This window comes from Odontesthes bonariensis, chromosome 18 (genome assembly GCF_027942865.1).
Source record: "Odontesthes bonariensis isolate fOdoBon6 chromosome 18, fOdoBon6.hap1, whole genome shotgun sequence".
Classification (NCBI taxonomy): domain Eukaryota; kingdom Metazoa; phylum Chordata; class Actinopteri; order Atheriniformes; family Atherinopsidae; genus Odontesthes; species Odontesthes bonariensis.
Window position 1 is genome coordinate 2540647 of NC_134523.1, and position 14027 is coordinate 2554673.

The window sequence follows — 14027 nt, forward strand, 5'->3', positions numbered from 1 at the left end:
AACATTAAAATATATTTCTACTCAGCTCAAGTCCAAGAGACAATGTAGCTAGCTTGTGGGTGTGGTAGCATTAGCCACCAGGAGAAATGTTAGCTTATGTCAGCTAAGCTACCACAAGTAACTAAATAAAGAAAATGTTATCAAACGTGAGCTAACGTACAGCTAACATTAGCAGCAGTAAAGGAATGGTCGTTCAACTGACTTCCATAAGCTAATGGTAACACAAGCTAACGTATAGCTAACGTTAGCGGCAGTTAATGACTGGTCGTTCAACTCACTTCCAGAAGCTAATGGTAACATGAGCTAACGTACCGCTAACAATAGCTTGATAAGTGACCAGACTTTCCATATTGTTGAATATTAAGATAGCGCTGTGAGCGGACGTGAGCTAACGTATATTATCACACATTAACTAACGTTAGTTACCACTTCTTCGGCACATTAACATGAAAAACTTGACTGGTCCTCCCACTAAGCTAATGTGAGTGACACCATACAGGACATATTAGCATTATTTGCTAACGAGCAGCAAAGGTGATTTGAAAAGCTACCTGTCGGGTCCTTCAGCTCCCTCATCGTTGGTAATGTCGGTAACTGCCTTTGTATGAATTGGACTAACTTGGAAATTTCATTAATTTTATTGGCCAAATTGATTAATTCAGCCCAGGGATGAGAAATTATCCAGGACCTGCTGATTTCTCCGATTAGTGCTGCTTGAAGTTGAGGGTTGGAACTCATCAGTGAAACCAGCTGCTCGAGCGATTCGTCTGGCACGATGTAGAACTCGTCTGAAACAATTTACTGCCGTTTTTATCCAAGTAACCTAAAATTATTCGTCTGACAGCGACATGGAAACAAAAAAAAAGAAACAGAAAAACCTCAGATTTAAGCGCCTGGAAGAAAAAAATAGACGTTTATTCTCGATGGCAGTGAGGGGGGGGGGAGGAGTGGGTTTTAGAGAAGAATAGAAGAAGACTTCTCTGGAGACGGATCACTGGGATCACAATGGATTTAACAATCAGCTGTGGTGGGCGTGGCCTGAGCTGGCGGGTGTTGGTTTTTGGATGTGACACGAGACGTTATTTACACATTTAGCCCGCGGCGTGTTATTCTGCCAGCTCACGGCTCCACCCACAGAAGGCAGAGGGATTGTGGGTGCGTCATGTGAGATGTGGACAGGGTGTGTCGGGCCTGGCGCTCGCCACAGGTTGTGTTTTTGTGCCCGTCTGAGTCACCGAGGCAGCGAATGGGAGCAACTTGTGGAAAAGAAAACAGCACCGAGTGTTTTTTGGATTTTCATGGAGCTGAACCTGAAAGTATTTTTTTTAAAAGTAATGCACACATGATAGCTGAAAACCCACAGTCTCTGGTCAGTCATTTAATATATAAATATATAAAATAATCGACCAACCAGCAGGTCTATTATGAGTGTTAGTGGCTCTATCATAACACATCTCTCAGGCTGCCCTATAGAACATATACAGTCAAATTAGCTTGGATACAGAAACATTATCTGGACAGTTATTAGCATTTAGGGAAATGTGTATTGTTGTAAAATGAGAGGTTATGAAAACCTGCAATTCAGCAAGGCTGTCGTAGAAAAGGAGGAATTACACCATCTTTCAATCAGAATCATTAAAATATATTTCTACTCAGTTCAAGTCCAAGAGGCAATATGGCTAGCTTGTGGGTGTGGTAGCATTAGCCACCAGGAAAAATGTTAGCTTATGTTAGCAGATGTCAGCTAAGCTACCACAAGTAACTAAATAAAGAAAATGTTATCAAACGTGAGCTAACGTACAGCTAACATTAGCGGCAGTAAATGATTGGTCATTCCACTGACTTCCAGAAGCTAATGGTGACACGAGCTAACGTACAGCTAACATTAGTTGTTGTGATTTGGTGCTTTATAAATAAAACTGAACTGAATTGAATAAACTGTGTTCAGTTGTTAGAAAACTAGCTTATAACTGGCTTTTAAGGACTGTTTTGATGACTCTTATTTCTTTGTGCTGCTGTTCCACAACCAGAGTTTGCACAGAAGAAAAGAGATAATAGACGGTAGATAACTGGCATCATCAGATTAGAAAACGTCTCATTCATTCAGCCGTTTAACTCGTTCTGGCACCTCAGATCGGATCAGCCTTCAGGAGATGGGTAGTAATTAGATGCCGGATGGGCTTTTGATGTCCCGAGGGATTCCCCCCCCCCCCAAATAAGTAAATCAGCCATCACAGAAGTGAGCTCAGGTGGGTATCTGAGAAGGTAAACAGGCAGAAGGCGCCAGGAGCTTAGGGCGTGTTGCACTGAACCAAAGCCAGCCTGTTGAGATGAAGTCAGAGGCTGTGTTCGAAACCGCATACTTCTCCTACTACTCCTACTAACTTTAACTTTTTTTAAAGTTCCCAGATGCATACTAGATTCTCTGAAATGTTGGGTATGCATCATGAGGTTACTACTCATACTCAAACTACCCAAGATGCAACGTAACGTGACGTCGCCGATCGTCATTTCCTGTCAAAACGACAGTTTCAAGCTAGCTACAACGAGGGTAGGTTCACTTCCTGTTTTCAAAACAAAAGCACCAATTGTATGGTAATGGCTTTCCCTGTGATAAAAGGCAACGGGTATTTTATTTTGTGAAAATAACCGGAAGTGCGTTAGCTCACTGCGGCTAGCTTTAGTAGCGCCGAATTCGTGGGAACAAAATTGTAAACAGCCGGTATTTTGTCAGGTTTTCAACACGTTGGGGATCTAAACGACTACTTTCTCTCCTGAAAATGTTTCAAATGTTGCTAAAGTTTACAGAGTTTAGAGCTTAAGAGAAATCAGCTTCAGGCCGGCTGATTTCGGCTCGGGCAGGAGCGAAATGCATTGTGGGTAAACACTCTGCATACTGTTTCTGATCTATGAATATGTAGTATGGAAGTATGTAGTATGTAGTGTGGAAGTATGTAGTATTTAAGTATGCAGTCTGTAGTATGGAAGTATGTAGGATGCACTATGAAGTATGGAAGTATGTAGTATGGAAGTATGAAGTATGGAAGTATGTAGTATGCAGTATGTAGTATGGAAGTATGTAGTATTTAAGTATGCAGTATGTAGTATTTAAGTATGTAGTATGCAGTATGTAGTATGTAGTGTGGAAGTATGTAGTATTTAAGTATGCAGTATGGTAGTATGTAGTATGTAGTATGGAAGTATGTAGTATGAAGTATGTAGTATGGAAGTATGAAGTATGGAAGTATGTAGTATGCAGTATGTAGTATGGAAGTATGTAGTATTTAAGTATGCAGTATGTATTATGGAAGTATGTAGTATGAAGTATGTAGTATTTAAGTATGCAGTATGTAGTATGGAAGTATGTAGTATGGAAGTATGTAGTATGCAGTATGTAGTATGGAAGTATGTAGTATTTAAGTATGCAGTATGTAGTATGTAGTATGGAAGTATGCAGTATGTAGTATGGAAGTATGTAGTATGGAAGTATGTAGTATTTAAGTATGCAGTATGTAGTATGGAAGTATGTAGTATGGAAGTATGTAGTATGCAGTATGTAGTATGGAAGTATGTAGTATTTAAGTATGCAGTATGTAGTATGGAAGTATGTAGTATGTAGTATGGAAGTATGTAGTATGGAAGTATGTAGTATGCAGTATGTAGTATGGAAGTATGTAGTATTTAAGTATGCAGTATGTAGTATGTAGTATGGAAGTATGTAGTATGGAAGTATGTAATATGTAGTATTTAAGTATGCAGTATGGAAGTATGTAGTATGTAGTATTTAAGTATGTAGTATGCAGTATGGAAGTATGTAGTATGTAGTATGCAGTATGTAGTATGGAAGTATGTAGTGTGTAGTATGGAAGTATGTAGTATTGAAGTATGTAGTATGGAAGTATGTAGTATGCAGTATGCAGAATGTAGTATGGAAGTATGTAGTATTGAAGTATGTAGTATGGAAGTATGTAGTATTGAAGTATGTAGTATGGAAGTATGTAGTATGCAGTATGTAGTATGGAAGTATGTAGTATTTAAGTATGCAGTATGTAGTATGTAGTATGGAAGTATGTAGTATGTAGTATGGAAGTATGTAGTATGGAAGTATGTAGTATGCAGTATGTAGTATGGAAGTATGTAGTATTTAAGTATGCAGTATGTAGTATGTAGTATGGAAGTATGTAGTATGTAGTATGGAAGTATGTAATATGTAGTATTTAAGTATGCAGTATGGAAGTATGTAGTATGTAGTATTTAAGTATGTAGTATGCAGTATGGAAGTATGTAGTATGCAGTATGCAGAATGTAGTATGGAAGTATGTAGTATTGAAGTATGTAGTATGGAAGTATGCAGTATGCAGAATGTAGTATGGAAGTATGTAGTATGCAGTATGTAGTATGCAGTATGGAAGTATGTAGTATGTAGTATGTAGTATGGAAGTATGTAGTATGCAGTATGTAGTATGCAGTATGGAAGTATGTAGTATGTAGTATGTAGTATGGAAGTATGTAGTATTGAAGTATGTAGTATGGAAGTATGTAGTATGCAGTATGGAAGTATGTAGTATGCAGTATGTAGTATGAAGTATGTAGTATGGAAGTATGTAGTATGCGGTATGCGGTTTCGAACACAGCCAGAGTCCTGGTGGGGGGGGCAGAGCTGCCAATCACTCGGCACCAACACAGCGGTCCCGCCTCCTTCTGAGGCCGCGAGGCTCAGCTGGCATTAGAAAGGTTCGGTGACGCCTCTAATGACGACGCGCTTTGTGCTGTAATCGTGTTATTGGAGAGATTAAATCTCAGACGTGTAACAGGCCCCTCCAATCTGTGGTTATCAAAGCCATTTTCTGCGGTTCTTCTGGTCTATTTAAAGAACAGATTCAGGCCGTGCGTACGTGCACGTCCTTGTGTTGGAGCGTCCAAACGAGCGCCTGTTGCTCAGCGGTGACGTCAGGCTGTTAAAAACAGAACGTGCTGTGAAACATCCAGAAACAAACCGAGAATACGAGATGTTTTCAGGATGCTGAGATGCGCTTTGGTTTGGCATTTTGGGCCAGAAATGGTTGGGTTTCTGGTTGGGTTTCCCTTTAAACATCATCAAAGCTGCATCAAAGCAATCACTGGAACATAAACCTTTAGTTCTGGTTAATTACCAGGAAGTAATAACAGTTCTGGGCAAAAAAAAGTAGAAATTTATGTTTTTAATTCAACTTTATTAGATTAAATTTGATGATTATTACCGTGACAACTGAGGAAGTGTTCAACATATTCGTCGTTAAGTTAAATGAGCAGCCAGCAGCTTGTTTGAATAAACTTTATTTGAACTGTGATTGGACGGTCATAAAAATCCTTTTGATGGAGTGTCGTTTTGATCATTTTTTTTACTACTATTAGTAAGTTATTTCTGGCTGTAACTCTCCGCTGTTTCCACATGCCACAGAACTGAGGTCTGGGTCAGACTTCAGCTCAGAGCTGTGCTGTTTATGCATGAAACTCTAAAGCCAGTGTTTCCTTTTAAAGAACCGACAGCTTGGTGTATCGACCGGCTAAGAGTGCCAACTGTGCACGGCGTGTTGTTGCTTCCCAAAGTGATTACGGAGGCCTCGGCCGGCTTCCCGGACTGATGATCCGCTCTCGTGTTACTCTGAAGCCGCCGTCCTCGGCCTCAGAGGAGCGTTCCCGTTGGTCCTCTGGGGTGCTCGCCAGCCCAGTTATTTCCTCTTGATGTGGCGTCTCTGGTATATAAAGGCACCCTGAGGTTTGGTGCTCTCTGGAGGTTTGGTTTGGTGCGGCGGCCTTGTCCTCGGACGGCCCTCCTCGCCCCCCCCCCACGCTGGAGCGCTCGGCCACACAGAGAGTCGACGGCCTTTTATCGTCCTCCTTTCTTCTTCTGCTCTGAAAGGTGTATGTCTTCGCCCGTCAGGCCCACTTCCTGTTTCCTCCTCCTCCTCCTCGACCCGAGGGTTCAGAGTTCAAACATCTGCTCTTATCTGCTCCTTCCAGACGGCCTTTTCATTCCCTTCTTCCTGCCGTCACCAGGTCTGCTCCTTGTAGGAGTATTCCTCCCATTCTCGTAGATCCGATCAGCTCCGTGGTGCCATAAAGAGGTGCCGCTGCAACAAAAGGTTTAATGAAGTCTGATAACCGTTTATGGGCTCCCGCCCGGGGTGTGCCGCCTCCGGGTAAAACTCCAGGTGACCAGGTTCTGTGCAACAAAAGGCTTGTTTGTTTGCGTCTGCTCTTTTTTTTTTAATCTCAGATTAATCACAAACCCGGCACACATAAGTGAGTTATTCCTTCCTGAAGCCGGCCAGCTGCTGTAAGCGCTCACTGCTGTCGCGTTTGTGATGAATCGCTGCTCTCTGAGATTCGACAGAGAGGCTGAGCTCGTAAATCAGCCGCGGCGAAGCAATCTTTCTCCTCCCCGAAGTTTAAAGCAGTTCCAATTCAATTCAGTTTTATTTATAAAGCGCCAAGTACAGCAAATGTCATCTCAAGGGACTTAGATAATAAAGTCCAATTCAAGCCAATTGGAATTCAATTCATTGTAATCATAATTTTTGAACGATTGATGGTGACGAGGCAGCAGAAGAAGAACAACACAGGAAATGCTTTGCTGAACGCCTTTAAAAGCTCGAGTCGACGCGTCCTTTTTTAGCCATAAACCCAAACTGCAACAGATTCAGTTTCGCATCACAAAAACAAACAAAACCAGGAATTACTTTCATTTAAGAAGCCAAAGGGCGTCGAGTTTTCAGCGTTTCCAGCCACAGCGGCGGTTCTGTGGAGCCCGCCACTCTGGTTCAGAACGAAGTATCTCAACAACGACTCCGCCGATCGGCCTGAAATCTCCCGCAGATCAGCAACTCTAACGACTCAACTTATTGTGCTTCAGGTCACTAATGTGGTCAAAAGGTTTCCGTGACGACTAGGGATGGGAATTGATAAGGTTTTTACGATTCCAATTCCATTTCCGATTCTGCTTAACGATTCGGTTCTTTGTCGGTTCCCTTATCGGTTCTCATTGGAGAAAAAGGACAACAAACCGGTCGATTAGCATCAACTTTGTTTAGTTTAGAAGTAACACGAGTCATGACCTCACAAACCCAACAACGGTGAGGTCCACATTGGTCTATCCTGGCCTGGGTAATTTAACTCTTCCTGCTCTGGTGAAAGGAGAAGCTGGAGGTAGAGGTGAACTGGGGGTAGCACCACCAGCCTCTGGCTCTGAGCCAGTCAGGCTCTGTCTCTCATGATTTCATCTAAATGTAATGCCTGAGAAGGCATTCATTTAACCTTAACCGTTACTAACAGCAGCTTTTACAATCAGGCAAATGGCGCTAACATGATAGGCAGTGTTTGTTAGTTAGTTACCTGCAGTGTTAGCCGAGGACATGCTAACGTTGCTAACGTTGCTGGGTTCAGATTCACCGACGTTAATCATTCATTCATAGTTATTGCATGTTGGTAGTATTTCCTCCCTTTGGTGAAATATTCACTTTGCAAGTTGCCCTGTTGTCGTCTTTTTTAGGGATGTGTAACCAAACTTTCGAGCGTTTGTACCGCTTTGGCGCCATGTTTACTGTTGGCTGTTGGCTGCACTGGACTCGCCACGCAACGTTGCGTGGTGACGCCATTCGCGCCCACTGGAATCGATAAGGGAATCGTTTGCAAAGTCGCCAAACGATTCCAAGGAATTGAAACATTGGGAACCGGTTCTCAACAAGAACCGGTTCTCGATTCCCATCCCTAGTGACGTCCCTCCAGAAGTTGACCAATCAGGAGAAAGAAACACAAAGGATTCTTTTATAAAACCCAGAATAAGAAAATAGATCTGCAGCAGATTCCCTTCGGCTGCATATGTTGGTGAATTCGTCGGCTTATTATCCGTCGTCTTGTTCAGGATTTTCCTGGAAGGTAAACGGTGAACGTCAGACGCATCCATTAACGTTCCTGATTGTCGGCTCGCGGTGCCACAGGATTAAAAAGCTGCTTTGATCACAGAGGATGAACGATGAGCCCTATTAGAGCCAAAGTGGCTCTGTTCTCCGTTAACGCTCCTCATCAAAGCTCGCTGTCTGTTTGGCTTCAGCCGCTCGGATGTGTTGTGGAGACGGCCGGCGGCCTCGTGGGAATCAGGACTTAATTACCTGCATTAATTAGTTTGGAGCTTTAATAAGCACGTCATCGTGCTGTGATTCAGCAGAGCCAGAAAGGTTATCGTTAAAGGATACAAACGCACACATTTAGGCTGTACGGCCACACAAAAAGCTCCTTTCTTCCAATCCAATCCAATTTTATTTATAAAGCACTTTACAACAGAAAAATAAAAACAAAGAAATTAAAAGAATAAAATAAGACATAAAACAGCTATATAATTTGAAACAATAATAATAAATAATAAATTAAATGAATAAATAATAAATAAATCAAACTAAATAAATAAAATAAATTCTTATCCAGCGTGTGAGCGGTCTGCTGGCTCAGATTCTATCCGCTGCACAGAAGCAGCTTCCAGATCGATGGATAAGAGCGTTCATCTTCTATATGTCGACATTTGACAGACGGCCTCATTTTGGTCGTTGATTCGTGTCAGCGGGCCATTAGCAGGAGGGAAGTGGTGTTGTGGGCGCCTGCAACCGATTAAAAGGTGTGAAGCAACGCATCGCCTCAGTCAGAGACTGCGATACGCTCACCGGCAATAACTCAGAGGTGACCCACGGCAGAGAGACGAGGATTAAAACATCTGTCTTCCAGGGTTTAGTTACAGAAGGTGGCTGCAGATGTTTGAGAGAACATCTGCATTTTAAAACACATATTTATTGGGTTTTCATGTTGCTATGACAACATCCAACAATTTAAACATCCAAAACATATGCCAGTAAAGAAAATAATAATTAAATTATTAAAACAAGATGCAGTAATTAGTCAGTAAATAACTGTGCAATGAATATGAAATAATGAAAATAATAAAAATAATAATAAATTAAAAATATTATTCAAAATGTAGGTTACAGCTACATTTTGTAGCATATATTTATTGGTTTTTCATGTTAATATAACAACATCCAACACAAATGGCAGTAAAGAAAATAATAATTAAATGATTAAAAAAGATGCATTAAACCGCAGTAATTAGTCAGCAAATTACTGTGCAATCAATATGAAATAATAAAAATAAATAAGTAAATAAACACGTATATGAATAAAAATATTAATAATAAATAAAAACAGAGCAGCTTGCACTCCCAACAACATTTTAAATAATTTTCATTATCTCAACAGTTCCAGAAATACCCAAATATCATAAAATTCAGAAGCCCTCTTTCTAACAACATAGGTCAGTTTCTCAAGAGCTAAACTCGATGTTAAGTTATTTAACCAGCGGGTAAAAAAACCAACTTTCTTCCAGCATAATGCAGTAAACAAAGCTCGACCATTTTCCTTCCTTAGATAAAGAACATCTGGATAAATGCCTAAAACACACACCTCAGGGCATAAAGGTGTATCTGAGAGTTATACTTTAACACTGAGCTCCAAAATGGTTGAATCTCTTCACATCTCCATAAACATAATGCACCCTGGTGATTGCTGCACTTATAACAGAGATCCAGTATGTTAGGATCAAACTTATTTAATTGTACAGGAGAGATATATGTTCGCGTTATCCAATTAAAATGGTTTCAGTGTGTATTTTTAAACATATTTCACTAAATATCTTCCTGTAGGTCTCGTATATCCATTGCCGTGTGTTACTATCAGAGTTTTCCTTATTTATATTTATACTTTCTGGTTTTCAACCAACATGTTATAAAACCGGGATGAAAATCTGCTTTTTAATAAGACAAACCTTCATTTTGTTGTGACTTTGATCCAAGAAGAATCTGTAGAGAAGCTGAATGCTTACGGTAACTAAGAGGGTTTAAAACAAACCCATGAGGTCGTTGCTGATGTCATGGCGAGGCCTCTCAAATGGCTCTTAAGTAAAGGCTACACGGTCCTACCTGCCAGAACTTTAGCCTGCCAGCACGCCGAGTAAACACGTCTCCTCTGAAAGAGCTTTGAGTCGGTCGCCGCAGCGCGTGGGAGTGTTAACGAGGCGTCCGTTCCACTCCGCGGGGCGCCAGGTTGGGCCTGATCCCTCTTTAGTCACCGCCTCTTCTTCCAGGGAGGAATCCTGAGCACCTCTCACCTGAGCGGGAACAAATGTTTGCTCAGTCCCTGTGGCTCTTCATGATGTCATCAGTCCTAAACGCCCGAGTAAATATTTACCCGCTGGCATTTGGGGTAAACAGAGGGAGGAGACGGGGGATAAAGGGGCATTTACCTGCAGTAAAGGTCACGGAGGTCCCCGGACACCTCGCTGCCATCTGTTTGTGACACTCGGCTGAACCTTTCACCGCGCTCCATTCAAACAGTGAAACATAAATACAGTAAATACACAAATGGATGAGCAGACCGTAGATAACCCCAAGTAAGCTGCACCTTTTGGATTCATTTTTGGATTTTGTGTACAAATGCGATTAATCGTGATTAATTTTTTTTTAAATGGGCTCTTTAGGCCCTTTTTGTTACCAAAGACACCGTGTTGAATGCCCTGTACGGCGGATAAAACCGGCTCTAACAGCATCTGTTTATCCTGCTGCTGCTGATGGGTTGAAGCTCTCAGCTCAGCGATGAACGCACAGACAGGAATGCCAGAAATGAACTCCTTAAATCACTTCGCTCACTTATGAGAACCATATGGACTAACTGTTAGTCAGACGCGTATGAATGGCATTCCTTTCCATACAAGGCGAATCCTTTTCCACCGTTCTCACTTTACATTTCTTCTACTTTTGCTACCCTTATTTTTTTAATACCACATCACAAACCACCTCCACCTTTCCCTGAAGGTTAGGAGATCAGCGGCAGCCGGAGAGCCGACACTGGGCCTGAAGCCGGGAGGTTGAGCCTGTTTTAGAGTCCTGCTAACGAAGCCGGCTCGTTCCAGAGTGGTAGTGGTGTGAAGAGGGCAGGAGAGGAGCGCTGGGGAAAGACATTCCCAGCATTCCTTTTGTCTGTCTGACGCTGTTAGGCGGGGGGGTGGAAACACTGGGTGTGGGAGGGGCTCATTGACGGGAAGAGGGGAGGAAAACGTGATAAAACATTAACCAGAGGTCAAAAAATGTCACGAGTAAAAGTGAAACCAGCCGTGTTCACGGCGTTTTTCTTCAGCTCGTCTGCGCCGCAGTGTGAAATGTCACTAAATAAATCCTGTTTGTCCATCGGTGACCTAATGATTACTTCAGCAGGTGCTGGAACACATCGATGGGATTCAAAAACTCACAACCCAGCCAGGACTCTCAAATACCCTCCATTCAGATTTGAGGTTTCGCTCATTTTTTATTGCTTAGTTGAGTCATCATCAGTTTGGTTCTAGTTTTAAATGTTTAACCTGCTGTATTTTATAATATTCTCTCTTTTTCCAGTGAATATTCTGGCTGGAATACAAAATCCTTCCCGGCTCCCCCTTAATGTTTAAACAGCCGTTAACCATAAATCCTCAGAAATAAAATGTACATTCATGAGGTTTTGCTGCCAACACCGTTTTTCCTCAGTGAGTATACATTACAGGCTAACATTGTTGCCTCTTCAAAACTAAATTTGACCAAAACAAATGCTGTTTAAGAATAACACAGTAAAAAATAAACATTTATTCACGTAAATTCACCGTTTTGCTTTTAACACCCTTCCTTTGTTTTGTTTAAGCAGCTACTTCAGGCTAATGTTAGCTAATCATTTTTGGTTTAGTTGTGCTTTTAGAAAATTGAACTTAGTAGTATTGTTGACTTTGTTGCACTCTTGTTTTGGTACAACAACCAGCTTCCCTGTGATTTGACTGGTTTTAGCCTAACGGCTAATGTTAGCTAACGGCCTATTTTAGCTTTCTTTCTTTTAACTTTTAGGCTTTTTAAAAGGAGGACTTTGTTTTTCTAAAAAACAGAAAATCAACATGAAATTTCTTATTAAAGCTGGTTAAAATTATACAAATTTGTAGTATTGTTGACTTTGTTGTACTCTTGTTTTGGCACAACAACCAGCTTCCCTGTGATTTGACTGCTTTTAGCACAACGGCTAATGTTAGCTAACGGCTAATGTTAGCTTTCTTTTAACTTTTAGGCTTTTTAAAAGGAGGGCTGTGTTTTTTTTAACATAAAATCAACATAAAAATTCTCATTTCAGCTGGTTAAAGATAAATACTGTTAATTTTGGTACACTCAGTTATATTAACTGGCTTTATTTTCAAATTGCTTGTAATACTTAAACTTCTAGACTATTAAAAAGATCAACTTTCAGAAGAAAAAGAGTCGGTTATATGTTGTTATCACACTGCATTTTTAGATTTAACAGCAGGTTTTATCACCATCATGAACATTAACACAATGGACACACCAACATATAACCAATTCCTGCATTTAGTCCCGTTATAATTTCCTTAACGATGTTTGGATTTGGGTGTTTTCCCCCTTAAGAAAATAGTAAAAGTGATAATTGGCAACTTGATCCATCCAGACAAAAAAAAAAAAATGTGTGCTGGCCTTTTTCCTTTCAAACAACTTGGAAACGAGACGTTTTATTCATTCATTAAAAAAAGTGGACACTGGATCCAAACTAAGAAAATGTCCGAAGATGAGAAATGGCCCCCGTCAGATTCAGACCGGGGAGTTGGATGCTCCTCTGGAAGCTTCCTAACAGCTGACCCGGGACGTTTGCTCTGCAGTAGCCAGCTCTGGTTTATGACTCAAACGTAATAACTTACCGTCCCAGGGTCGCCCGAGGACGAGGAACGAGAAACAGACATAACAAAAGGGAAAAAGGCAGAAACAATGGACAAAGCAGGACTGCTGGTGATTCATCAGTCTGAGAGCTGCTGTTGTTTCAGACTCTTATTGTTTGTCTCTGCTGTGATCCGACAGGTGGTGACCCCGACCAGAGTGGGACAGTCCTACACTTTCAGCCCCGGACAGCACAACCAGCAGGACCTCTACGACGTCCCACCCAGCAGGTCGCAGGGGGTAGGTGTCCCACGTCAGGGCCGGTGTTTGCTATGGGCAATGTGGGCGACCGCCCAGGGCGCCCTCTATGTGAGGGCGAAATAAATAAAAACATAAAAAATAAAATAAATCAATAAAAATTTAAAATAAAAAATTTAAAAATGAAATGCAATAAAATACAATAAAATAAAAACAAATAAAAAAAAAACAATCACCAGTTTTCTAGCTCTGATGTAATGGTAAACAAATCCCCCCCCCCCCTTTTTTTGCCTCCCCACCTCCAGAGGGGGGGGGTAGACTGATCCCAGGCCACAACACAAGCTGCTGCCAATCCAAATAAACTGTATTTCATTCCTAAAATTAACATAGACCCATATACCTATACAATAAATAAAAATCTGTGCAGCCATCTACTGAATGTGTTTACGTCACGTGACTCCGGTTGGTTGACGGGTGAACGGACGGCGTTAAAGGGACAGTTCGCCTCTTCTGACATCCCATATTAGCAACATCATTTCTGAACATCTTCTTACCCCCTGCTGCGTCCTGTGAGCAGAGTTCCAGCCTCGTTTTGGTGTTGATGAAGGTAGTCCGGCTAGTTGGCTGGGGTTTAAAACATAAAGCGTTTTGCTTCTCAGAACAATATGCGTTCAACAGAGTAATACATTTGCATCACAAAATGGTTCTCGATGAAAAAGTCAGACCTCACAATCGCTTGGCCCTATTTTCTCTCCCTTCGTATCACTGCCTGCTGTGCAGAATGAGCAGTGCCCTGCTTCCTGGAGAACGATTCTGTGATGCAAATGTATTACTCTGTTGAACGCATATTGTTCTGAGAAGCAAAACGTTTTATTTTTTAAACCCCAGCCAACTAGCCGGACTACCTTCATCAGCACCAAAACGAGGCTGGAACTCTGCTCACAGGACGCAGCAGGGGGTAAGAAGATGTTCAGAAATGATGTTGCTGATATGGGATGTTACACAGCTTCA

The 14027-nt window shown here is 41.5% G+C and overlaps 1 protein-coding gene across 1 annotated transcript in view; it reads left to right on the forward strand.

The window, feature by feature from the left end:
- The window catches only part of nedd9 (neural precursor cell expressed, developmentally down-regulated 9), a 51425-nt gene that overhangs the window by 22232 nt on the left and 15166 nt on the right, over window positions 1–14027 (forward strand). The window contains exon 3 of the mRNA XM_075449152.1: window positions 12960–13058. Coding sequence (XP_075305267.1) covers window positions 12960–13058 — 99 coding nt within the window. The remainder of the gene's footprint in view (window positions 1–12959; window positions 13059–14027) is intronic.